The sequence below is a fragment of the Neolamprologus brichardi genome, chromosome 22 (assembly GCF_056152115.1).
Source record: "Neolamprologus brichardi isolate AB-2024 chromosome 22, ASM5615211v1, whole genome shotgun sequence".
Taxonomy (NCBI): Eukaryota; Metazoa; Chordata; class Actinopteri; order Cichliformes; family Cichlidae; genus Neolamprologus; species Neolamprologus brichardi.
In genome coordinates, this window is record NC_142124.1 from 3264040 (window position 1) to 3291953 (window position 27914).

The 27914-nt window shown below is 39.5% G+C and overlaps 1 protein-coding gene, 1 pseudogene and 1 gene segment (V, D, J or C); 1 reads left to right on the plus strand and 2 right to left on the minus strand.

Annotated features, from left to right (window-relative positions):
- Nucleotides 1–2016: 2016 nt before the first annotated feature.
- Nucleotides 2017–3812, minus strand: LOC148096591 (Ig kappa-b4 chain C region pseudogene; annotated as a pseudogene). The gene is made up of 3 exons (XR_015717145.1): nucleotides 3746–3812; nucleotides 3453–3560; nucleotides 2017–2501 (listed from the first exon to the last, which is right to left on the minus strand). The product of XR_015717145.1 is annotated as an Ig kappa-b4 chain C region pseudogene (transcript).
- A 6412-nt stretch (nucleotides 3813–10224) lies between these two features.
- On the minus strand, nucleotides 10225–12973 carry LOC148096592 (uncharacterized). The gene is made up of 4 exons (XM_087835444.1): nucleotides 12940–12973; nucleotides 12612–12866; nucleotides 11871–11978; nucleotides 10225–10609 (listed from the first exon to the last, which is right to left on the minus strand). Exons 1-4 carry the CDS (start codon nucleotides 12971–12973, stop codon nucleotides 10284–10286), a joined length of 723 nt encoding a protein of 240 aa, XP_087691570.1. The 3' UTR covers nucleotides 10225–10283.
- A 4494-nt stretch (nucleotides 12974–17467) lies between these two features.
- On the plus strand, nucleotides 17468–18033 carry LOC148096593 (immunoglobulin kappa variable 6D-21-like). The segment is given in 2 exon segments: nucleotides 17468–17537; nucleotides 17726–18033. Coding segments are annotated over 2 exon segments (360 nt in total).
- The last annotated feature ends 9881 nt before the right edge of the window (nucleotides 18034–27914 follow it).

The window sequence follows — 27914 nt, forward strand, 5'->3', positions numbered from 1 at the left end:
CAGAGAATCAAACTCCTCTCCTCTATCAACATCTGTCCCTCTGAAATGAAGCCCACAAAACCATGAAGCTGCTTTATGTTTTTGTCTCTGTGTCCTCAGAGTCCAGAGGACAGATCACAGTGACTCAGCCTGGAGCAGTGAGCTCTGCTGTGGGAGCAACTGTGAGCATCAAGTGTACGACCAGTCAGGATGTTCGTGTTTATAACAACAACCACTATTTAGCCTGGTACCAACAGAAAGATGGAGGAGTTCCTAAACTGCTCATTTACTATGCTAGCACTCGACAATCAGGGATTCCAGATCGTTTTACAGGCAGTGGATCAAACTCTGACTTCACTCTGACCATCAGTGGAGTCCAGGCTGAAGATGCAGCAGTTTATTACTGTCAGAGTTTTCACTATCCTAACAGTCAAGCTGTGTTCACACAGTGAAAAACAGTCGTACAAAAACCTCCCTCAGTCAGACTGAACAGAAACTGAAGTGACTGCTGCAGCTGGAAGATACTGCAGAGACTGATACAGTTCACTGAGGACACACACACACACACACACACACACGTGCACACATTTTTTGCATAGCAAGGAAAAGTTGGAGAAAGTCTCGAGAAACAATCTCTCATCTTGCAAAAATTTATTTCTCTGAAACGAAGCTGACAAAACCATGATGTGTACGATTATGATAAAGAAAGCTGAGCAGTGTATTGAAAAAAGCTTGGCTATGACCTTTGAGCTCAGCTTGAAAATAGATCTGTGAAGGTTCTCAGTCATCCAGGTTCTCGTACTCTAAGGAGCCACCAAACCTACAAAATGTCTTTGGGGGCAAGACATCGTTCCCTCAATGAGGATGACAGTGTGGAAATAAGTGTGCAGTCAGTTATTAATACTAGTCTTCTATCTGGGTGTGTTTCTGAATATTCTGAACATGCTGTAGTGGAGATTGATTTCTAAACTGGTCTTTATTTTAAAGATGAGGAAAAAAACATTTTTCAGCTTTTAGCTAGTGGAGTACAAACCCAAGTGCAAAACCACCGTGTAAAATAACAAAAGGATTCATACAATTTGTATTAATTTGTGTTCATGAGTTCATTAACAAAATGTCAGATTTTCCAGTCTGATAACTCAGTCAGTGTAATGTACTATAGTCCATGTTTAGCTCGTGTGTTTTAAAGGAGATCGGAGCTGCTATGAAATCACAACAGATATATTTATATAGCGCTTTTCAAGGCTTTACAATTCCACTATTCATTCACTCTCACTCACTGGTGGAGGCAGCTACAGGTGTAGCCACAGCTGCCCTGGGGCAGACTGAGAGAAGCGAGGCTGCCATATCGCGCCATCGGCCCCTCTGGCCATCACCAGGTGAAGTGAAGTGTCTTGCCCAAGGACACAACGACAGAGATTGTCCGAGCCGGGGCTTGAACTGCCAACTCTTGAGCCACCATAGCCCACAGTTCAGGTTTGTGTCGTAGTGTTATCCACCCTCGTTTCTGTTTGTAGTTCACCCATCGTAAATAAAACGCTGACTCACATCAAGCCAGTTATTACATTTTGGGTTCTTTTCTCCCACACACCACACGACTGCCGCCGCAGCCGTGACGCAATCTTTCTATTGGATATTAAGTATCGGAATTTCAGGAGCGGGACCACGCCTCCAAACACGCTGCGTCCCTGTGATTGGTGGAGAATACAAAAGGCTGCTATGATTTAATTGTAGAAATACAGATTGGCTACCTAAGTGGAGATGACATATAAGATGCCATGCTGTCTGTGTGTGTAATAAAATATGGGTGAAATAACTGCATCAAGACTAAAAATAAGCAAATATACATTACATATGGGATTCACTGTATAGTCAACAATTTCAAATTATATAACACTCATTGTTATTTTGGTTTTGTTTATTAAATGTTTATATTTTAAGGTGTATTTGTTAAAGTCGAGTACTCAAAGAACATGTTTACTCATTAACATTTATTCTTTTTAGAACAGACACTAGACACAAGAGGATGAATGCAGAGGTATTTGTTATAATTATTTTAATTATGAAATGGAAATTTTTCTATTGTTTTTTTTTTAATATGAAAAGTAAAAGTAACAAAGAGATAAAGGATGATACGACACACAAGCAGAGATCAGTACCCCAAGAAAAACTGCATCAAAGACTCAGTGATTGACATCAGGACTGGGAACACTGGTCTCTCCTGAGTGGCTCTGAGACCAGAGTGTGGGAGCCCTGGGTGGCCTCACAGGTCACAGAGCCCACCTTCATCCAGTGGTCTGCAGGGAGCCTCAGGGTGCTGCTCCAGCTGTAGAGGCCGTCGTTCTCCTGCACCACGGGGCTCCTGCTCTCCTCCCAGCTGATGCTGCCACTGCCATCCACCTTCCAGGACAGCCTCCAGTCTGAGGGGAAGCCCTTGTTGGCCACACACATGAGCGTGACCTTCCCCTGTTTCAGCTCCTCACTGGAGGGACCCAGCACCTTCAGGGCGGGGCGGGTATCACCTAGGAAACACCAATCAGCTTAGAGGACAAGAACCACAATTTGAATTTCTCCGTTAAGTAGTTTCTGTCAGGTGTTTTTTCTGCTCCACCAGTCATTAACTCACACATTGTTTCACTTCCCTTTAAGAAACCTCTCATGCATATCAGCACAGAGAGAATCATCACACAGTTTGAGCTGAAATATGTTCAAACTACACTGGAAATAAAAGAAGCAGATGTGGAAACATTTACAGCAGAAGTTTGGCTTTAAAATGATTAGAAGTCTGAATTATAAATAACTGATGAAGTGGAAACAAAGACAGTCCCCCGTGTCATTACACCAAAAATGTTCGTCGTTTAGACATTCTATTGACAAAGTCATACAACTTACCATATATATATATATATATATATATATATATATATATATATATATATAGGGTTATCTAGACTAAAATACTAAATTTTGCACTACAAGGGCCTGATTTCCACTTACGCGGACAATTTAAAACTAATGTCTTCATATGTGACTCTCATTTTTCTTAGAAACAAAAATCAGGTTAAGGAAAATCTGGTAATTCTTTGTTTTTACATTCATTGGGTTCCAATCAGCCCAAATATCAAAGAGAAATTAAAAATGCATCCCATGGAAGAGTTCGGGTCTTAGGAGGTTAAACATCCTATTTTTGGTTAACAAAGAAAACGTTCATTGTTCAAATAACAGTTGATGTTGTGAAAATTCTGAAACTAATACCAGGATAAATAACTTTTTTCTTCTCTATAATAAAAGTTATTTCTATTTCAGTTTGACAGAAATGGAGATAAAAAAAAATATTGACGTTGCAGAGCTAATCTGAATTAGCCCTGTTAAAGAGGGCAAACATGTTTCCTGAAACAATTTAAAATAAAAAACACATTTCTAACAAGTAATAAAAAACTAATATTTATTAATAAACAGTTTAATTAACTTACTTCCAACATCCAGTCTGGTTCCTCCACCAAAAGTCCACCACAGTGATACAAACTCATTGAGCCGTCGTACAAAAACCTCTGACTGTAGAGAGACACGGCTCTCTGACTCTGAAACAAACAAACTCAACTAAATCATTCACTGTTTGCACAGCAGCCATGACTCAGCTGATACAAATATTAGTTTAAATACAGTTAAATCCAAACATGTTCGGATGATGACACATTTTTACAATTTTACTTTGTACATCAACAGTAACAGACTTAAACACTTCAGACTTGACTGAAATCCAGACCTTCAAGGCCCATAAAACTGCTTATCCACGTCGAGTTTTGTATCAGCTGTTTAGGAATCTCAGCCATATTTAGACATCGTCCCACATTTTCAGAGGCACACGATTAATTGGACAAACCAAGATAATTGTTAATAAAACTGTTTTTAATATTTGGATGAAAATCCTCTGTAGACCATCACTACCTAATGCCTTGAATACATGGAGATCACCAAATGCTGTGTCCTTCTTTGAGATGCTCTACCAGGCCTTTACTGAAGCCATCTTCAATTTCAATTTCTGATCTGACCATTGAAGAATATCCTATTTCTTTGCCAGAGGAAGTCGTGGGTGTTTTTACAGTTTTCTTTGAGCCATTATCCATTTGCACTGTGAAGGGTCGTCCAGTGATTGTGCAGCACTTGGTTGAATGTGAGCAGAGAGTAAAGATGTGTACACTTCATCCTGCTACCTGTATCAGCATCCACATCATCAATAAACACTAGTGCCCCAGCTACACTGGCAGCCAGTGTCAGTGCCAAAACCTTGGCTCCACCCTCTTTGACAGGTGATGTGATTTTCTTCAGATCAGTTTTTCTCCTTTGTAATCCAATCGTGCTGAAAAAACGTCATCTTGGAACTGTTCCTGCTCTTTTAAATGTTTAACTGGCGAAGTCTAATCCAGTCCTCCAGTTCTTCGGGGTAACCAGTGGTTTGCAACCAGTAACAGTTTCCTTTCATGAACATGACTCTTGATCTCCTGACAGTATACTTTGAGTATGATACAACTACCTGAGTTGGCTGTAGCTCAGAAGCATCTGTCCAGTGCATCTGAGTCTGAATGTTTGTAAGTGTTACATAGAAAGCACCTACATAAGAAAAGCATAGAAACAATTCTTGTATTTCTTTGTGGGTGAATGAGACACGTTGTGTAAAGAGTAGCCCAAAGCTCAGATAGAGCTCTGAGTGCTCAGACTACAACACAAAAGCACTGTAAAAGAACCGGTCCATGTCCCTCCCAAAGAGTGTTTTAGACCCATCAATGGCTCCATAGTTACATCAGGAGAAGACTTAACGTCGACCCCACCCCCAAAACTTCTTTTTTCTCAAAACATGTTGGCCGATTGAAATGACACCTATGAATTTACATTGTGATGACTGCTTATGTAATCTTGTTAGAGTTAGTGTGAAAAAACACAAACAAAGGGATGAACTGAAAAAAGAAGCTTTATTTGCTAAAACACAAAACTCTGAAAATAGGAACAAGGAGTAAAGTGGGAGTAGTGTGGGCCTCAAGGAAACACGGAAACACATCAGGATAACGAGGGGACGGGCAACAGATGGGAACACAGGACGAACAAATGAGACATAATGAGATGAGGGGGAAGCAAAACTATATACAATACACGTGAGACAAGGACTACCAAAATAAAACAGGAAACACAACATAGAGACAGAGAGCGAGGGACAGCAAGGGGGTAACATTATGGGCTGGAGAGAAGACACAGACGAGACCAAGACAACCAGGACACGAAAGGGAACAGACTAAATAAATAGAAATATAAACAATTAAAGTAGGAAGCACAAATCAAGACTAAGAAACAAAATCACCACAATAATAAATAACCGAGGTCCAAAAAAAAAACAAAAACACTGGGTCAAAGACACAGGACACTCCTGAATAGTAGCGCTTGACAAGATCATCAGGCAGGTGTGTGATTGCCAGCAGGTGTGTGATTGCCAGCAGGTGTTTGTGGCCCAGAAGTGGAAACTCTTCTCAAAGTCCTGATGCTGCACAAAGACGAGAACACCAGAATACACACACACAGTGATAGTGGAGGCAGAGAGCTGGTGGAGGAGAGAATGGCAGAAATAGCAGGTCAGACTGACTAGGACAGAAGGACCATGACAGTCTGCACGGAAAATCTACAGGGGTGTCGAACTCCAGGCCTCGAGGGCCGGTGTCCTGCAGGTTTTAGATCTCACCCTGGGTCAACACACCTGGATCACATGATTAGTTCATTGCCAAGAATCTGGAGAACTTCAAGACATGTTAAGGAGGTCATTTAGCTATTTAAATCAGCTGTGTTGGATCAAGGATACATCTAAAACCAGTAGGACACCGACCCTCGAGGCCTGGAGTTCGACGCCTGTGATCTACACCTTCAACTTTCTTCAGATGTTAAACAGGAACCAAACCAAAACTTTAATTAGAAAAGTGAGAGGAATAAACTACATAACAGAGCAGATAAGAGACATGGAAACACTGGGGAGGCTATAATACTACTAATACTACTAATAATAATAATAACAAAATCACCACAAGGTCCAACGTGAGCAAGACCTGAAACATATCACGAGGATAACTGTAAAGTCAAAACAGGAATCTAAAAGCAAACACAAGACTCAAACAAAGTTCATAAGCACTAGCACAGTAATGAAATCAAAGCAGGATTAAAAGTGCAACTCTGGGAACATGAAAAACTCAACATTGATCATCTTCTCTCATCACAAGAAGGTGGTCCAAAAAATATAACCAGTATTCCTGTTCCTTTAAATCAGGGGTCTCAAACTTGAGCTGTGAGCCACTGCTGACACTGTGATCTCGTTGAAGGGCCAATTTAGTCTTCAAGTAGTCAAAAAACACCAACCAAACAAGAAAACACCACAAATATTTCTGAAAATGTAGTGTTTTTTTATTTTTTTATTTTTTAATTTTTTAAACACATTGGTGCTGTCTTTCTGGTTGTTTTAAAGAACTTATTGTAACATTGCACTCAACAGCACACAAACCCTCCCTAACAAAAAAAGGAACTTCAAGGGCCAAATTGTGTTGTAATTCTTCATGTTAGTAAAGATGATGAAGAATTAAAGGTGATTTTGTGGTTGGTTCTACTCCACTTTTAAATGCACAGAATTCAAGGGCCCTTTGCACATCTCATTAAAAATGATAATAAAATTTTCTTTGTACCTGAAAAATGCATCACTGACAAAGAATTATTTAACAATTTATGATTAAATATTCAAGGATCTGTTTTCACAGTGATGAAAGGGCTCTATTCTGTTTATTTGTACTGAAAAACTAAACTTTTTCATTTCAGAAGCTGATGAAAGTAAAACTGTGCAAAGAACAAATAATTACATGTCCTTGATTCAGATGATTTCCATAGAGAGGCACTTTGCATCAGCAGCACCATGCTCCAGTGCTCTGGGAGAGTTTATAGTCCTGAGAGTTGAACACTGGATGACTGACAGCTGTCCTTCATCACAACAGAAGCCACAGAAATCCTCCTCATCAAAAACATGACTTTGATCTGCGTCCTCATCTGGACTCTCCTCTGCTGCTGCTTCACAGGTAAAGTCCAGAGAATCAAACTCCTCTCCTCTATCAACATCTGTCCCTCTGAAATGAAGCCCACAAAACCATGAAGCTGCTTTATGTTTTTGTCTCTGTGTCCTCAGAGTCCAGAGGACAGATCACAGTGACTCAGCCTGGAGCAGTGAGCTCTGCTGTGGGAGCAACTGTGAACATCAAGTGTAGGACCAGTCAGGATGTTCATGGCAACAGCTACTTACACTGGTACCAACAGAAAGATGGAGGAGTTCCTAAACTGCTCATTTATGTTGCTAGCAATCGACAATCAGGGATTCCAGCTCGTTTTACAGGCAGTGGATCAAACTCTGACTTCACTCTGACCATCAGTGGAGTCCAGGCTGAAGATGCAGCAGTTTATTACTGTCAGAGTTTTCATGTTATCAACAGTCAGTATGTGTTCACACAGTGAAAAACAGTCGTACAAAAACCTCCCTCAGTCAGACTGAACAGAAACTGAAGTGACTGCTGCAGCTGGAAGATACTGCAGAGACTGATACAGTTCACTGAGGACACACACACACACACACACACATGGTGAAAATGTCATTGTTGCTAAAGGAAAAAAAAGTTGGAAATATATCATTTTTTTTAACAAATCATTTATGACCTTTGACCTCTGCTTCATACGAGCTCAAATAAATCTCAATTTCTAAATATCGATCATTATTAAAAATCACATTTCTTTAAGAAAAAAAATCTAACACTAAATTCGCCAAAAGTCAGTGAGTCATAATTATCTGCACAATTTAGCAAATACTTCAAATAGAAACTTTAAGTCCAAATCAGTCAAATGATCAAATTTCATCTTTTCTTTCTCAGGTTTTTAGATTTTCTCTTTTTTGCTGTTCAACACTGCCATGGTCCAAAGACCTGTTGACTTCCTATTTATGTTTTTTGATTATTAATATGATTTGTTTCATCTATTTTGTGTTTTCCAGTCGCATCTCTTCGTCCCTCTGTTCCTTATGTTCTGTCAACCCGTGTCTCAGAGCTATTCTCTGGTTTCCTGTTTTATTTGGATTCTGCGTTCTGTGTGAGTGTATTCGTCATGTCTGATTAGGTTCAGCAGTGTCTGCCTTCTGTGGTGTATTCCCTCGTTACCCTCTGTGTATATTAGTATGTGTTCTAATAATAGCACTGACACATGTTCACATTCCTCAAATTGAGTTATTAATATTTAAACAGGTTATAGTCAAAGGTCAGCTGCCAATCTCAGAGTTAACCAACTCTGACTTTAAACTTCGGAGTTCAAACTGCTTTGTTCCTGAAAGCAGTTGAAAAAACTGAGTTGAGATGGAATCTTGAGCTCTCAGTTTGAGAACAGATGAAGGTAAATTTATTGAACCATTTACCTCGACTTAAGCACATACCTGTGTACTGAACAGCCCTCGTCAGTGGATCCCAACACCAGTATTTGACCGTAACAGGTGAGCCTCAACTTTAATTTGTAAAGAGACAAGACACCATGAGAACTGACATTACAATACTTTGATTTTACAAAAGTCAGCGTCTTTCAGTTCAAAGTTTGATAGGCAGCTATTGCACATTTAAAACAAAAAAAATAAAACAACAACAACACAAACACAACGCAGCAACAAGAAACTATGCAGTATCTTATAACTGAATACTTAAACATGAATGCACAACAACCTTTCAAAAGAACATTTCTAGATGATTTGTTATTTTCCTTCCAATACTTGAAACATTTTCTGAACATCACTTCTTGGTGCATGGCTTGTTGCATGCATACCCCACCTGTCTTAACGGGACTATAAATACAACTATATACAATGAACAGTCACATTTGTAAAAACAAAAACCTTTTATACTAAACACTTTTAAAATGTACAATTTTGAAGAAGCCCAGGTTCAATCCCATTTAATAACACTTAGAATAACACAACTTCATCCCAAAAGGCCACAGGTTTTAACCACAGCTTTCCAGCATCAGTTCATGTAAATGCAGCTACAGCTTTCCAAATCCCAGGGATCCTTTTAATGCAGTGTTCATAAGATCTTTAAATTGAAATCGTCTCGGAAGATACAGGGATAAGCTGCACATCGATGCGTATGGGATGTGCCGCATCCCCGACTCCTGATCATAAAAGTCTATGTTGCAGGACCCCAGTGGGGGAAGTAAGTCAGCCCCAGTTATAAAGACCAGCAGCTCTTCAGACGTGTGGTCCACCTCTTGCTCTGTTAAAATACATACAACTAGTAAATAAAGCGTAATGTGTAGGTTCATGAATAAAAGATTTATAATCAGTTACACTGTTATGTAGAGCGGTTGCATTAATGACAATTTAGGAGTCAGAAACAGGTTGTTAGACAAAACCAATATTGCGAAGCATCCTATAATGAAAAAGCAAAGCAATCCTGCCCTCCTAAGACACAGGACATTAATTTGTGTCCTCTGAGTCGGAGACCTGTATGTCAAGAACCCTTGACAGGTATTCATATATCTAAATGACAAGAGAAAGAAAATATGTGTGTCGTCGTTAGGACAAGGATTTATGTTGGTGTGAGAGACTGTAGCCTACAAGTTCATATTGTTAAATGACAGTTATGACATGTTGTGTTTCAGGTGATTTTACAGAAAAAAAACACCAAAATAACGTACTGAATACTTTTAACAAAAAAACTCTGTATGTTAAATGACTTCTTAAAATACCTACCCCAACACTGATCAGGAGAATAGACTGATTCTTATACAGAGCTTTTCTACTCCACCTGCGCAGTCAGTGTTTTATACAACAAACTGCAACATGCTGAAACATTTCATTACACAGCATGCAATGAATTTGCATATATGTAATGTCTTTAATATCCTGCTTAGCAATGGCAGTGTCTCTCAATTCCCCTTCGCACTTACTCTTTAACATAAACTTTGCTGAACTTCATGTATTGAAAGTGGTTTAATTCTACTGACTCATACTGACTACAGATAGCACACTGGTTTCCAATAAGAACCCTGGAAATCATTATTTAGAGTTTAAAATTGACATCACCACAAAAGTAAGACAAACACTCGGTTCTTATTTAATGTAGATATTTTTTTATTCTTTAAAACTTTAAAAACCAACTTTAAACAAAGCAATGATAAATGAGAGAAGAAATTCGATTTTTTTCAAAGCTACAGAGCGCAGACTGAAAGTAAGACCAGCATGAAAGTCACAGTTATTCAGGTCAGGACTGGGAACACTGGTCTCTCCTGAGTGGCTCTGAGACCAGAGTGTGGGAGCCCTGGGTGGCCTCACAGGTCACAGAGCCCACCTTCATCCAGTGGTCTGCAGGGAGCCTCAGGGTGCTGCTCCAGCTGTAGAGGCCGTCGTTCTCCTGCACCACGGGGCTCCTGCTCTCCTCCCAGCTGATGCTGCCACTGCCATCCACCTTCCAGGACAGCCTCCAGTCTGAGGGGAAGCCCTTGTTGGCCAGACACATGAGCGTGGCCTTCCCCTGTTTCAGCTCCTCACTGGAGGGGGGCAGAACCGTCAGGGTGGGGCGGGTATCACCTAGGAAACACCAATCAGCTTAGAGGACAAGAACCACAATTTGAATTTCTCCATTAAGAAGTTTCTGTCAGGTGTTTTTTCTGCTCCACCAGTCATTAACTCACACATTGTTTCACTTCCCTTTAAGAAACCTCTCATGCATATCAGCACAGAGAGAATCATCACACAGTTTGAGCTGAAATATGTTCAAACTACACTGGAAATAAAAGAAGCAGATGTGGAAACATTTACAAAACAAGTTTAGCCTCAAAATCATCAGTTCTGTGTAACGTGTTAGAGATAAGAAACCAAACTGCACTGCTTGCTTCATGTGGATTTTTTTTTACTACTTATATGATTTTAAATGACATTTGAAATTATATCTGATACAATAGAAACACCAGACATGTTGCACATTGTCAAATGCTTATCCTTAACTTTTGTAAATAGAATAAGCAGAAGTGGCAACAATTGTAACAGATGTTAAGCTACAAAATCCTCAGTTCTGTAAAATACACTAGTTGTCTACTTACCTCATGTGGGCTTCAATCATTTATTGTAGTGGTTCTATGATTTTATGATGATACGTAAAATCTACATTTTTTCTGACACAGTAAAAACACCAGTGATCTTTATCTTCACTCTGTCCAGTTTTCCTTAAGGACAGTAACATTTAATTTATCCTAACAAAAAATGTAATTTACAAATAGAAAAAAAATCACAGGATGATTCTATTTCATTTTATTTACACATCACATTGTCTTTATGTCAGAAATGTCGACATCAAATCTGAGCAAAGCTGATTAAGTTACCCTCTATGTATAATGGTAATATAATATAACCTCTACAGGAATGTTATAAAGCTAACATTCACACTTAGACAATGTTTCTTTAAAAACAGTATAAACTTACTTCCAACATCCAGTCTGGTTCCTCCACCAAAAGTCCACCACAGTGATACAAACTCATTGAGGCGCCGTACAAAAACCTCTGACTGTAGAGAGACACGGCTCTCTGACTCTAACAGACTGGATTAAAACTAAAAGCTCTCAAGACTTAACCAGATGTATGTAAATGTAAAATATCCTCAAGTCCACTCTGATGTTTTATATCATTTGTTAATATTCATTTTAACATTTATTCTGAAGCTAACTTTGTTTCTTCATGAAAATTTATGTAAAAATTATTTTACTGAGTTTTTTTCTGGCACACTGAACAGAAAAGTCAAGATAACCACAAGAAAGAAATCTGTTAAAGTAAAAGAGGTTTAAGTTTGACTTACTTCCAACATCCAGTCTGGTTCCTCCACCGAACGTGAACCACAGTGATACAAACTCATTGAGGCGCCGTACAAAAACCTCTGACTGTAGAGAGACACGGCTCTCTGACTCTGAAACAAACAAATTCACCAATATGAATTCTTTAAATCATAATTTCATGACATATTATTATTATAATTATGAAATAAAAATGAATCAAACACAATAAAACAATTTGCATTTATTTTAGAGTTTGCAAAACTCTCTATTCCTGAATTTCTGACACAGTTTTGGTCCTCAGTAACCAAAAGGTTATGGCTGTGATATATTGTGTATTTTAGAGTTTGAAAAAATCTAAAGTAGTGCTGTCAGCGTTAATCTTGTTAAAATGACGTTAACGCCATAACCACATTAAGATCAAACCTGCACCATTCTTTTGGTCCACTGCAGTGTAGCAGTCAAAAGAAAAGTGAAGTGGCCACAAATGGCCAGGATAGAGCCCAGAGGGTTAATGCGTAAAATGTATAAAAATATTATTGATTACAGGGTAATACATTAATGTTAATAGCAACTAAGCTTTTTACTTTGAAGTAAGAAGTATAAACAATGCTGTTACTGTCACAGGACCGAGTGGTCTGTACTGAACTGAACTCTGCGCAGAAACCCAGAGCAGAGACAGCAGATGGTTTAACAATATTTTATTAGGCCTAAGCGCTCCAAATGTAGCAAGGACAAAAAAGAAACAATAAGACGTAGAGTTTGACGTGGCGAGGGAACGGGGCCTGAGATGCAGAGTGGAGCTGTGCAGTCACATTGCAGTAGGGGACACAGAGTGTTGAGAGGGGAGTGACGAGAATCCAGGGAGCTGAGTGGCGTGGCGAGGCTGACCTGAGATCCAGGGTTTTCAGATGGAGTGTGATGGGAGGAGGGCAGGCAGGTGAAGCACAGAGTGATTTTCAAAATGATTGCTTGGTATCCTGAGTCCGGTAGTAGAGCGTGAGCCAAGATGAATCCAGCAACTGCAGCACAAGAAAGTCTTGTTAACAAGATAAATCACAGAGAAAACTTGACGCATAAGAGCCGGTTACCAACATGGGTTGATGACGAACTGGCAGTGAACGAACATCAACGTGTGGCTTAAATCCCTCTGGCTTGATTGCCTGCAATTGGCTCCAGGTGTGCAGGAGCTGTGGGAGGTGGCCCGTGCCCAGGGGCGGATCCCAGGTAGGTTCAGGAGCCTTATGGAAATTGCAGCCACCCACCGCAGACCATGACAGTTACATTTACACTTGAATGTTTTACTTTAAGTATGGAAATGGAAACAGGTCGGCAACACAACAGCCCATGATCAAATAGTTGTGGGGGGTCGACAGCTTAACAGTTGATACAGATGTAACTCTGGGGGCAACCAGGAGGCCTGTGGTGGCGAACTGCATACAAAGCGGTGACGTCGTCGGTGAGGCCATGGCAGAAAAGCCCCCAGTGGCTTGGCTACACACACTCTGCGTAGCTGCAAAGCATTGGCTTGGCAGGCGTCGGGCACGCTGAATGTCACGGCAGCATGAGAGCCACGAATAGTGGAGCTGCTGGCGAAGGATTCGTAACTGATAGAACTGCGGGTGAGCAGTCACGAAGACCTCTAATGGAGACAAAGCCAAACCAGACAGACATTAACATAATGACGGGACAGGAGAAGTGAACCTAATACAACGAACAAAGAACACAAGACTCAAAATTGAAATAAAACAAAACAAAATAAAATAAAACAGGGAAAACGGCCAAAAAATACAATAAACAACGAAATAGCACAAAACACTGGGTCTCATAGAAGGAGGAAGAAATGTTCTTTTTGAAATAATTTACAGTGAACATCATCAACAGCATCATCAGATCGATCCCACTCCCTGTTGCAGTCATTTCCATAGAGAGGCACTTTGCATCAGCAGCACCATGCTCCAGTGCTCTGGGAGAGTTTATAGTCCTGAGAGTTGAACACTGGATGACTGACAGCTGTCCTTCATCACAACAGAAGCCACAGAAATCCTCCTCATCAAAAACATGACTTTGATCTGCGTCCTCATCTGGACTCTCCTCTGCTGCTGCTTCACAGGTAAAGTCCAGAGAATCAAACTCCTCTCCTCTATCAACATCTGTCCCTCTGAAATGAAGCCCACAAAACCATGAAGCTGCTTTATGTTTTTGTCTCTGTGTCCTCAGAGTCCAGAGGACAATATACAGTGACTCAGCCTGGAGCAGTGAGCTCTGCTGTGGGAGGAACTGTGAACATCAAGTGTAGGACCAGTCATGATGTTCATGGCAACAACCATATGTTTTGGTACCAACAGAAGGATGGAGGAGTTCCTAAACCTTTAATAAAATATGTCAATCAGCTATTATCGGGGATTCCAGCTCGTTTTACAGGCAGTGGATCAAACTCTGACTTCACTCTGACCATCAGTGGAGTCCAGGCTGAAGATGCAGCAGTTTATTACTGTAAAAGCTGGCACTATCCTAACAGTCAGTGGGTTGTCACACAGTGAAAAACAGTTGTACAAAAACCTCCCTCAGTCAGACTGAACAGAAACTGAAGTGACTGCTGCAGCTGGAAGATACTGCAGAGACTGATACAGTTCACTGAGGACACACACACACACACACACACTTTACCATATTCTCCATGTTCTTTAAAGCAACCATGAAATGATTTCAATATTTTAAACTCTGTTACAATATCCATGAATGAATGAATCTCCACAAAATGAAAGACAGTCTTTCTAATGGAAAGTCCAAAGACAGCAAGACAACACATGAGTGACCAACTAACCCTACTATACCAACATGAACATGCAGTATGTAAAAGACAAAACGTATAAAATTTGATTAATGTACATTTTAAAGATGCAACACTCCATCTTCATTTCCAAGTTAAGTACTTATGGTGTGAGAGGAATTGTAATGAACTGGTTAAGCAGTTACTTAGATAACAGGTTTCAGTGTGTGCAGTGTTTAGTTAATTCATCTGAAAGAATGAAAATAGACTGTGGGGTCCCTCGAGGTTCTGTTTTAGGACCAAAACCTTTTAATTTATATATAAACAACATTTGTGATGTGTCGAAAATGTTAAATTTTGTTTTGTTTGCAGACGACACAAATTGTTTGTGCTCCAGAGAAAACTTGAAAGAATAAAATTATGGTTATTGAAATGAAAAAACTAAAAAAATGGTTTGATGTAAATAAGTTATCGCTGAATTTGGAAAAAAGTTTATGATATTCGGAAACCGTGTAAAGGAAGAAGAGATAGTATTATCCATAGATGGAGTTTTCACTGAAAGAGTTACAGAACAGTTTTCTGGGTGTATTAGTGGATGACAAGTTAACATGGAAATTTCATGTTGAACATATCAAAATAAATATGGCCAAAAATATTTATATCCTGGGTAATGTTAGATATATATTAGATTACAAGACAATGCAAATATTATATTTTTCATAATTTTTACCCTGTTTGAGTTATTGTGTTGAAGTATGGGGGAATACATATGTGACTAATTTAACAGCACTATACTTATTACAGAAGAGAGCGCTTCGAATTATGCATAATGTTAAATATAGAGAACAAACTAATAGTTTATAAAATCGAAATTATTAAAACTTGAATTTATAGTGATATTACAGACATTAATTATTATGTTTAGAGCAAAAAGAGTAGAATAGAGTTTTATTTTAAGCATCAGTTTGCTCGGACCACACAAAGGCAAATATGCTGCAGCTCCTCACTGGAGGGGGGCAGAACCGTCAGGGTGGGGCGGGTATCACCTAGGAACCACCAATCAGCTTAGAGGACAGGAACCAAAATTTGATTTTCTCCATTAAGAAGTTTCTGTCAGGTGTTTTTTCTGCTCCACCAGTCATTAACTCACACATTGTTTCACTTAACTTTAAGAAACCTCTCATGCATATCAGCACAGAGAGAATCATCACACAGTTTGAGCTGAAATATGTTCAAACTACACTGCAAATAAAAGAAGCAGAAGTCGAAACATTTACAGTAGCTTTAAAATGACTACAAGTCTGAGTTATGGATGATATATACAAACATACATACATATATATATATATAAAAAAAACCTAAACACCCAGCACGCCCCTGTGGGCGGTTTATCCTTCAAGCTCGGGTCCTCTACCAGAGGCCTGGGAACTTGAGGGTCCTGCAGTATCTTAGCTGTTCCCAGGACTGCGCTCTTCTGGACAGAGATCTCCGATGTTGTTCCCGGGATCTGCTGGAGCCACTCGCCTAGCTTGGGAGTCACCGCACCTAGTACTCCGATTACCACGGGGACCACCATTACCTTCACCCTCCACATCTTCTCCAGCTCTTCTCTGAGCCCTTGGTATTTCTCCAGCTTCTCGTGTTCCTTCTTCCTGATATTGCTGTCATTCGGAACCGCTACATCGATCACTACGGCCGTCTTCTTCTGTTTGTCTACCACCACTATGTCCGGTTGGTTAGCCATCTGCAAGTCCATCTGCATCTGGAAGTCCCACAGGATCTTAGCTCGGTCATTCTCCACCACTCTTGGGGGCGTCTCCCATTTTGACCTCAGGACTTCCAGGCCATACTCGGCACAGGTGTTTCTGTACACTATGCCGGCCACTTGGTTATGGCGTTCCATGTGTGCCCTGCCTGCTAGCATCTTGCACCCTGCTGTTATGTGCTCGATTGTTTCAGGAGCATCTTTACACAGCCTCCACCTGGGGTCTTGCCTGGTGTGATAGACCCCAGCCTCTACGGATCTTATGCTCAGAGCTTGTTCTTGTGCTGCCATGATTAGTGCCTCTGTGCTGCCTCTCAGTTCAGCTTTGTCCAGCCACTTGTAGGATTTCTGGATATCAGCCTCCCCTATCTGCCGGTGGTACATACCGTGCAGGGGCCTGTCCTTCCATGATGGTTCCTCGTCTCCCTCCTCTTTCTTGGGTTTCTGCTGCCTGAGGTATTCACTGAGCACTTGGTCAGTTGGGGCCATCTTACTGATGTATTCTTGGATGTTCGTTGTCTCATCCTGGACTGTGGTGCTGACACTCACCAGCCCCCTTTCCTTCCACTTAGCGTACAGCCTCAGGGTGCTGGAATTGGGGTGAAAGCCTCCATGCATGGTAGGGAGCTTTCTTGTCTTGATGTCAGCATTCATATATATATATATATATATATATATATATATATATATATATATATATATATATATATATATATATAAAAATGCATTTATGTATATGTTTCAATAATGATTTATATTCATAACAACCAAAGCATGAGCATCACACACTCTCTGAAAGTAAATGATGGAAGAATGTGGAAAAGAAAAATTGGTCAATTTTAACCTTTTAAATGCAAATTGACAAAACATTGTGGAGATTTGGATACTTAAGTAAATATACATGTTCCTGCAAAGTAAAACAAAAAAGCACTGCACTAACTAAAGGACGAACGTGTCACATGACAGAGGATGACATGATGAGGAAAGATGACTGACTGTGTGTTTGCATATGTGTCCTGCCTCTCTGCTCACAGCTGTTAAGAGGCCAGTGTTGATCAGTGGCTGTCCAGGCCTTTCAGAGCCACTCACACACCAGCAGCACAATGATGATGTCACTGACTCTACTGCTGGCCACCCTGGGGCTCCTTGTTCAGGGTGAGACTCTCTGTCTTTGCTTCAGCATGCAGCCAGGTTCACCACAATGATGTTCTGCTATGATGGAGAAACTCTGAAACCAGCAGCACTGACCTTCTTCCATCTGTTCTCCATGTTAGAGAAATGATCCTCTAATGTTTGGATGTTGATCATCTTTCTCTAAACTTCTCTTCTTTTCATGTTTTCAGGTTCATCAGGAGAACAAGTCCTGACTCAGACTCCTAAAGCTCAGTCTGTTGTTCCAGGACAGACTGTCTCTGTCAGATGTAAAGCCAGTTCAAGTGTTGGCGGCTGCCTCAACTGGTACCTTCAAAAGGACGGAGAATCTCCCAAACTCTTAATTTATTCTGCTACCAGCCGTCAGTCTGGAGTTTCTGATCGTTTCAGTGGAAGTGGATCTGGGACTGACTTCACTCTGACTATCAGCAGAGTTCAGGCTGAAGATGCAGGAGTTTATTACTGTCAGCAGTGTAGCAGCTTCCCGTTCACACAGTGATACAACGCCGTACAAAAACCTCCCTCAGCTGGAGAGGAACTGAGAAAAACAGCTGCTCAGAAACACACATTATTTTACATTGATAAAATATTTTGATTATTTTAAAAATAGTTTTTAAATTTTGTTATAATAACATTTTATAAATGTTAATCTCATCAGTTCCTCATGCTCAAAATAAAATGTTATTGCTGCAATTAATTATCTGTAAAACAGAGAATATCGATACGAGCAACGATTGAAAGCAATCAATTAAATATTTGATCTTTGAATTATGAAAGCTAAAAACCAAAAGACTAATGACTAATTCATCCTGCTTTAAGTTCTACAGAAACAAATATTTATGATTATCATGTAATCATCTTTAAAGCAAAAACTTCAGGCAACGTGTCTCTGAAGTGCTTAGGTACATGCTCTATATTATATATTACTACATTTGAATTTAATTTATCAGTACATACTGACAGTTATAAATGTTTACACTAACACAGCTGATTTGAGAGTATTTATGTTCTATTTTAAATTATTGTTAGCATTACTGTCAGCAATGAAAATGGGATCATAGTAATTCACTGTAAGACAACATGAGATACAGACTGTTTTCTCTCTGCTCCTGTTTTTGGTAAAGTTCTCCATGCAAATGATACCATGTACTTTAATTATGTCACTGAATCTCTTTATTAATATAGTTTTAATGTGATGATCAGAATCAAATGCAGGACAAAGAACTGCTTCAGGATGAGAAATTATGAAGAGCAGCTGGTTTATCGACCGCTGACGTGACCCAAACAGCTCGAGTCACATTAGATGTGGACATAAGAACACATTCAACCTTTTTACTACACCTGATGTTTAACAATCTGCCCTGTTGGAACTTTTCATGGTTTTCTTCCCCCTTTTGCTTCCGTCTGTCCTTTTAGGAGGAGCTACATCCCCTTTATTAAAAGCTTTATTAAAAGACCAGCAGTAGCCTTGTGGCATCTCATCTCATCCTCTCATTCTTTGAGCCATAAATTTAGGGACTGTAACAGGATCAACAGATGTTCACATTGTAAAGCATTTTTTATACTTTTTTAAATTTTGTGATCATTTTGGCTGTTTTATAACTTGTGACGTGGATTTTTGCAGGAAATCTTCTTTTTGGTCGAGTTTTTTGAAATCTGGTGTCTTTTACTTTTACGTGTCATCCGTACTCTGTTGATGCATTTTGCACCCTGTCGACACCTTTGTGGACAAAAATGTACACGAACAGAATCTGGCATTAAATCCTCATACAACAATATTTTTCAGCTTTTTTTGTTTTTCATAAATAACTTAATAATTATGCAATCAAATCAGTTTTGTTGCTCAACTTTGACATGTCCAGGACACTAATAAACACCAATGTACCATCCTATTTATTATATGGAACATTTTAAGTTTTTTCAATAAAGATTAAACTGTTTAAAGTGGCATTTAAAGGTGTAACACCCGTCCCACGTTCTATTGAGAGGGGCCCTGGGTTCCTGTTGTTACTTTCCTATTGATACTCCCTTTTTAATGCTTATGGTATAAAATATGCAACAAAACTACACTATATGGAAACAAACCACACACAAGCAGGTCAATTATAAAGTTAACTCCACTTTAGTGAATGCTTAATTAACAACACAAAAGAAAATAAGTCAAATCAATAAAGTTTGTTAAACAATGGTAAGGTATCTACCTCAACAGAAACAAAATAATCAAATAATATTGTGGGCCCACACGCACTCTCACCAAACACACACACACCTCAAGTGCTACATACTTTCTGCTAGCAAACCCCTCGTTGCAGGCCTGAGTCGTGGCTCGGGTGCGTTGGGACCTAAAACAATATGGTCGCTTCACTTGTTGCCAAGCAGTAAAAATAAAAAAAGCACGTGCAAACAACAGTACTCACACCTCCAGGCAGTTCAAGGGAATAACGGGGAAACTGGGTCACGGCTACCAGCAGGCCGCGGCAGCAGCACTCACAGTCGTCCTTTCCACGTGCTCCCACGTGAACACATAACTTCAGCACACCAGCAGAAGGGACCTCTCTCACACGCCAGCAAGACGTCCGTCTCCTCCTACTGAATCACACAACCCCGCTAAATGCCAGTTCACATGCGATAACATTCAATCTTAGCATTAGCTTAATAGAGATTGAAAATGTGACGTCATTCGAGGGTAAAACCGCAAAGAATTCTGGGAACTCGTGGCAAGAGGTACTAGCGCACGCAGGCTTTCAATTGAAATCAGTTACACAGCGATAAAAAGAAACACAAAAAACTGTCAAGAAGCTGTTGTATTATTAACTGCAATAGCCGGTCGCATGACAGCCACGGGAAGCCGACGGGTAAAGAGATCGTTTTTTTTATCGGATTACGTCGTTGAAGAGAAATTATTCGAGCCATGTTTCTGAAGTAAAAAGAGGCGACAGATGGCCTGGATTGCAGCCATTCAAAGACCAAATATAACGTCCCAGAACACTCCAGCTCACAGGTTAGTCTGCTCCAAGCATTTCCACAAAGATCAGTGTTTTGTAGTAGTTAATACGTCATTTTTCATAACATAATTGGTGATATAGGTTACAAGCAAGTCTGGCGCTGAACAGAAATTGTGGCGCTATGCTATCACTAATTGCCCAGTACGATTACAGCATACAATATTATTGTCACTGCTACATTTCTGTAATGCGAACCAGAAATTATTTCCACTAATAATTAATTACCGTTGAGCTCAAAGGTCCTATTAATAAACGGTTAACGAATGTGTATTTATGAAGACGATTTGTGAGACTGGTAAACTTATGATACATAAGATGGTCTTTCGTTCTACACGGTGCATTTCATGGTCCTGTACCCATCCGTCGGTAAACTGTACCTGGGCTTGTTGCAGTGACCTGAAGTTACTAAACTTCATGAGTGTATGCACTCACTCCAAGAACCGTATAATTATAAATATGAGCGTGGTGAAAGTTGGGCAGCACGTCTTTTGTCCCTCTGTGTGCTCGTAAGGGTATAACCCTTTCACTCCTTTGATTTTTTCCTCGTATCTTTTCTTTGCCTTTTCATCAAGTCTGTCTTTGTACGGACCGGCATTGTTCTCCTTCGTTTTGTACATAACTTTTTTGGGGGGGCAAAGAAAAAGCAAGAAGGTACTGTAACCAGAGAATGAACGTTTTGCGGTGCTGCAAATGCTTGCATTTGATGCGGTACTTTGATTGTTTTGCCACGAGTTACCGGCATGCAATGCGCGAAAGTCACGTGGTCTGTCAATCTCTATTAATAAAACAGAGCAGAACAAGAGCTTAGCGAATATGCTAGGCTACGCTAGCGGCTATGTTAGCAGTTATGTTAGCAATTATGCTAGCGGCTAATCGCGGTTAGCAGTTAGCCCGTTTTACACAATAACATTGGGTACAAGTGTCAGACAAAATTCACATTTACCTCACAGTAGGGTACAACAGTTCTCGACTCAGTTAACTATCCGTCAACCCGAAAATACGTCTGTCGCCTTCTATGAACTCTGCGTTCACTCGACACTGTTCAGCTCTCGTCTCCCTCGCTTCCTGCAGAGTGCACACGGCTCCCCACTTACTCCCACCCAGTGTTGCCAAATCCTTAGTAAGAAAAATCGCTATTGGCTGTCCTAAAAGTCGCTAGAAGTCACCAAATGACGTCATCACCTAATTTGCATAATCTGTCATGCTAATATAATTGTAACCTACGTTGTTGGAGAGAGAAATAACATCGTGGACGAGACATAAAGTGAGTAAAAAACGTCCTAAATCCATTTAGAGTTTATTTAGAACTACAAATTAAATTTCTTTTAGCAATTATTGTTTTTTTAATGTCACAATTCCAACCCTGCTCCTTTATCCGGGCCTGGACCGGCAAAAGTGACCCGAAATTGGCACTCTGGTGGAGTTACTTTGTGTGTGTGTGTTTATAAGTAGTTTTAAACCTTGTGATCCACAAAACAGCATAACAGTAAAAGAACTGACTGCGTTACAGTCAGTGCGGGAGCAGCGGCTTCGCTCATGCGCGATTCATTTGCGTTTGGACGCACAGGTGTGAACATCACCTGCCCTGATAGCAGCTGGGGGAGGACTATCCTCCACCCGTGAGCGCTTTGGCACGGGTGAGGCGCCCACGGCAGCACCGCTGCTTGTTGAGAGTAAGAGCGATACGCGTTTTCACGTCAGAAAGTCGTCATAAATAAGTCTCCAATAACACCAGAAAAAGTCGCCAGATTTGTCGCTAGTCGCTTTTTAGAAAAAGAGTCGCTAAGGGGGTCTGAAAACTCGCTAAATATAGCGACAAAGTCGCTAAGTTGGCAACACTGCTCCCACCCATCTACCTGAGACTACTTCAGGGTTCACTGGAGCTGTAGTACATATCAATAACATATCAAAAATAATGACATAAACCTCAAAATACAAATAAAAAGGTTGTGCATTTAACTGACACACATCACATACTTTGCAGGCATTTGTATACATTCTTGAACACATTAAACATTTGCGATTAACTATCAATATTAATGAGCAAATTTAAATAATGAGCTACTTATATAGCCAGGGCTACAAAGGGTTAAAACTGTGAAAATTATTTAAATTGGAAAAGGCCTCAATTTATTTTTGAAAAAAAAGGAGAAAAAATATTGCAATATGAGGACTTTATGGCAATTTTTTTGCATGTACATTTTTGTATATGAAGGTGTCGACATGGTGGAAAATTTGATGAGGGCACAAAGGTTAAATAAAAAGAGACATTCAGAAAAATAATTTCCACTTAAATAAGTCTAACTGGATACTGAAATGAGCACCTTTGTTTTTGTCAATATCATGAAGTGGTTGATTCATCGACAAACAACATCCCTGCTGCAGTCAGTCAGATGATTTCCATAGAGAGGCACTTTGCATCAGCAGCACCATGCTCCAGTGCTCTGGGAGAGTTTATAGTCCTGAGAGTTGAACACTGGATGACTGACAGCTGTCCTTCATCACAACAGAAGCCACAGAAATCCTCCTCATCAAAAACATGACTTTGATCTGCGTCCTCATCTGGACTCTCCTCTGCTGCTGCTTCACAGGTAAAGTCCAGAGAATCAAACTCCTCTCCTCTATCAACATCTGTCCCTCTGAAATGAAGCCCACAAAACCATGAAGCTGCTTTATGTTTTTGTCTCTGTGTCCTCAGAGTCCAGAGCACAGATCACAGTGACTCAGCCTGGAGCAGTGAGCTCTGCTGTGGGAGCAACTGTGAGCATCAAGTGTACGACCAGTCAGAATATTTATGTTTATAGCAACTACCACTATTTATCCTGGTACCAACAGAAAGATGGAAGAGTTCCCAAACTGCTCATTACCTTTATTAGCACTCGAGTATCAGGGATTCCAGCTCGTTTTACAGGCAGTGGATCAAACTCTGACTTCACTCTGACCATCAGTGGAGTCCAGGCTGAAGATGCAGCAGTTTATTACTGTCAGAGTTTTCACTATCCTAACAGTCAGCGTGTGTTCACACAGTGAAAAACAGTCGTACAAAAACCTCCCTCAGTCAGACTGAACAGAAACTGAAGTGACTGCTGCAGCTGGAAGATACTGCAGAGACTGATACAGTTCACTGAGGACACACACACACACACACACACACACACACACACACACACACAAAATCTTCATAGCGGTTTATCTCTTTATGAGTTTGTATTATTGTCCAATTTACTAAAGACAAGCTGAGAGAAAGTGTTACAAGTAATCCACTTCATGACCTTTCACCTCACCTCTTCTGCTTCACACATATTTCAGATACCTCCAGTCCCATATAAAAAAGTCATTATCACACAATCAGATTTGGCCAAAAATAATTTTGCCTTCCTAAACTTTCTCATCATACTATCGTAACTTTACACCATCTGTAGTGTCAGAAAGGAAATACAAATAAAATCTTTGCCGTCTCCTTTAAGGACACAAATCTACAGGTTTCAATGCAGACAGCAGTAGCAGGGATTCAAATGCAAGATCTCACGAGAGTACAGTGAAGTTCCTATAATCATACCTCCTAAATAATTTGGTATTATAATCAGTTGTTCTTTGTTGTTGTTCACTAAATCATGTAAAACTTAGGACTTTCATATTTCTACCCCTTTACATAATTTTGTGACATGTGACAAAGGAAGTAACCGTTGGACACTTTGACTACAAGGACATTTGTAGTTACTTTGTGTTACCTGGCTACTTTGTATAGCAAAGGTCTTGTGACAGCCAGAGGCGGAGCCAGACATTTGAAACACCCGGGGCTTAGCCCTAAAGAGTAGTATGCATGTGGGATTTATTTTATTTTATTTATTTGTTTTGGGGGGGACACCTTAAGCTAGGTTTTTAATTAAGCAGCAAGGCAGAACAAAGTCGGGCTGTATCAAGACACAGGGACTAAACCCCAATTCAACCAGACCAAGAACTGATCCGGAATTAAAACAGGACTACAACAGTTCAAAATCAGGACTACTGAGGACTTAACCAAGACAGAACCAGAATCAGAACTAGATGATAGTAGCACTAAAAATCATCATAGACCTGCACTACACTTATTTTTTAATTCTACCAAAGAGCACTATTTAGATTGAGAAAAGTTTATATAATTATTTAGCCTCGTTGTGCAAACAAGCTGCATAACTTAATAAATATAGAATTTGAAAAATAACAAACCTAAAAAGAAACACTAGGTACGAGATACATGAGTACCTATGATACGGTGATACTTTTTGTAAACGACCATTTGACTAACATGTGTGTCTCACCTGCTCTTGTTCCATCTCTGTACTGTCCTCATTCTCCTCTCTCTCCCTCTTTGTGCTGACAATCATCAAATATACAGTTGAAACCAGATATTTACAAACTCTTCAGATAAAAACACTTTTTTAATTGTAACATCAAATCAGACTAAATGTTTGGTTTTTTAGGTTGATAAATATAAAAACATATCTGTTAACTTTAAGAGTAAAGAGAGAAATTGTCTGTATTTCTTAATTGTAAATGGCACCAAATTGTATTCAAATTGAGCCACATTTATGGAGCTCCACAATTCTTTTCCAGGTGTTTTGGTTGACATCTCTTGATTTTCCCATGTCAAAGAAACAGGCTCTGTGTTTTGCCTTATATGCATCCACAGCTGTGCCACCAATTTACTCACATGGACTCTGCTAACCAATCAGAAGCTTCTTCAGCTCAGAATGGAATGTCTGGAGTTTCTTATTAATTAACAATAAACTTAGTGTATATGTACTCCTACATTTGATGAAAGTGATTAAAAAAATAGACAGCTCTGTCTCTCTTTATTCTGACATTTAACTAATTCAAAAGATATTTTATTAAAGATATTTATTTAACCAAAACAAAACAAGTTTACTCTAAATTGATGTTGTACAGTAAAAAAATGTTCTTGTGTTTTCCATAAAGTGTAAATATCTGGTTTCAACTGTGAATATACTGCTGTGTATTGAAGTTCCTCTTGTTTTGCACAGAAATATACTGAACAACATACAAAGCGTAATATATAAAATACTACCTGAGTTTTTTCTTTGAAAGAAGCTCCTCATGTCCATTCTTGTATATCAGTGCATTACTGAAACTGATTTGTTTAGCCGTGGAGGGAAACAACTGAAAATATGAAATAAACACACATGTAAGCTAAGACTCTCTAAAGAAACAGCATTGTTGTTGTTCGGCTTTTCATTTAGCCATTTGTTGATTCACTTGAAGAGTAAGTAACGTAATATGGGTTAAGTGATCAGTTTGTTATCAATCTTTTGTGATTCACCATCATATTTACATTATTTGTACAGTACGAATGATTTGCTTTGGTACCTGCTCAAACTTCAGTTCTCCTCTGTCTGCCTGGCTGCGCTTCTCTAACAGCGCACTCGCAGGCAGCAGCTGCCCCGCCCGCTTAGTGCCTGAGCTCGGATCATACCAATATTAGGGGGGATTTACGCACAGTGGTAAATTACCACAGTGTGCACTATGTGCTTCGAATATTGTGTGTGGTTTTTGTTTTATACAGTTGTCAGCCAGGCATCTAACTATGAAAAAATTACACTCCAAAAGACCGCGGGCTTCTGAATAAACAACCTGGGCTTAAGCCCAGTAAGCCACCCCCCCGCACCGCCACTGGTGACAGTCAATAGGCTGGCCTAGTTTTCTTGTTGTCTGTCTCTTTCAGGTGTCTAGTAGGTGGAGCTGACCCAATTTAGGATGCAGCACACCTGAGCAGGTGTGAGCCTGGCCCAGTTGTAATATAAAGACTGACTGAACTTCCGCTTGCTGCAGCAGTACAGGTGGAAAAGGACATGGTCAAGATCATCCAACAAAAGCTATTTTCCAACCCTGCTGGGGAAAAGAGAAACGAGAAATGAAGAGCTTTGGGTGGAAAGCGATGAACTCAAATTGCTTTAAATAGTTTATTTTGATGCACATGCTGTTTTCTTTGCAAATTTGCATTATGGGATTGTTTTTTGTTTTTTCTGCAGTATATAAAAATTGGTGTATCTCAAAAATAAAACTATAAAGACACTCAAAATAAATTTCCTGTTGTTGTAAACTATTGTTTGCAACTTTTTTTTGTATTTAAAGTTTTGAGGGATAAACCTCTTAAATTTCTCCAAGTAGAAATATATGTAAAAAACAAAACAAAAACGATTTTCAATTTTTTTGTAGTTTATTGCACTTTTTTTTGCAATTTATGTAGTTACTATGGGCTTAATGCATACATATTATTAAAATTCGGGCTATAACTGTTGTATTGATGTATAGCAACTTGAAATGCTCCCAAAAATGGCTCCACAGCATGTAAAAATATAAAAATAAGCTCTGGCGGACTTGGTTCTATGGTCGGTCTTAAAGGGTTAATAAACCAAAAGACAGAAATCAGATTATAGGATCTGTGGTGTTGTTTATTTATATTATGGTACTTATTATGCTGCTTTTTAAAGTTTTGTCCTAGAAAAACATTTTATACATACCATTGAAAGCCTTCACATCATTCACGTTATGATGGTGGATATCTGTGTGATATAATGACACAATCATCCATCTGTTTCCCACATTACATGTGTGCTGAAAGTGCTAATTAGTGATCATCTTATAGTTACTTTGCATCTTCATTAACTAAATCAGCGGACCCCAACCCCCGGCCCTCTGACCAATACCAGTCCATGAGTTGTTTGGTACCAGGCCGCGAGAGTTGAGGCTCGGGTGTAAAAGTTTTGGTTTTCAGGGTGTTTATTGTTCACTTGGTTACCCTGGGTCTTTGTTGTATTTATCCAAGACACTTTAAAGGCAAGTCCCTGAAAATATCTTTGGACATAAACCAGTCCGACCGCTAAACTAAATAACATAATGCATGTTGGAAATTACAATGTTATGATAACTGATTTGGTTAAATTGATTTGGTTGATGTTTCATCTTTCACTTTGTTATTCTCCTGGTGTTTCGTTTGTTCAACTGTAAGAACTAAAGTTCAAAAGACAGATCCTATAATTGTTTTCAGTAAAGCCAAGCAGTGCCTTCATGATCCAATGATCTTCAACATTACATTTTAAGAACATTTTTCTAACTTATGCTTTGCTCCAGTGGTGGATGGATTTTAAAGTCCTTTGACTTTTACTCATCTCTGTAAAACTAATATTCATATTACCTTTACTGAACAGGAGCTTTACTCTGATAGTTTTAATACATTATTCTCCCCAAAATGTTTATTAGTTTCATATTTTAAATTACACATGATAGATAATAAAACAATAATCTACTTGAAAACAGTTTTAATTTCAACACAAATATTTTTATTATATGGAAAAAACATATTTGAGATGGATTT

Excerpts from the sequence above, each read along its gene's own strand:
- LOC148096592 (XM_087835444.1), bottom strand. The coding sequence starts at position 12,973 with ATGTTCGTTCACTGCCAGTTCGTCATCAACCCAT. Across the intron at positions 12,867-12,939 it reads CCAGTTCGTCATCAACCCAT|TTGCTGGATTCATCTTGGCT; the intron begins GTTGGTAACCGG and ends CTTGTGCTGCAG. Across the intron at positions 11,979-12,611 it reads AGGCCCCGTTCCCTCGCCAC|AGTCAGAGAGCCGTGTCTCT; the intron begins GTCAAACTCTAC and ends TGTTTGTTTCAG.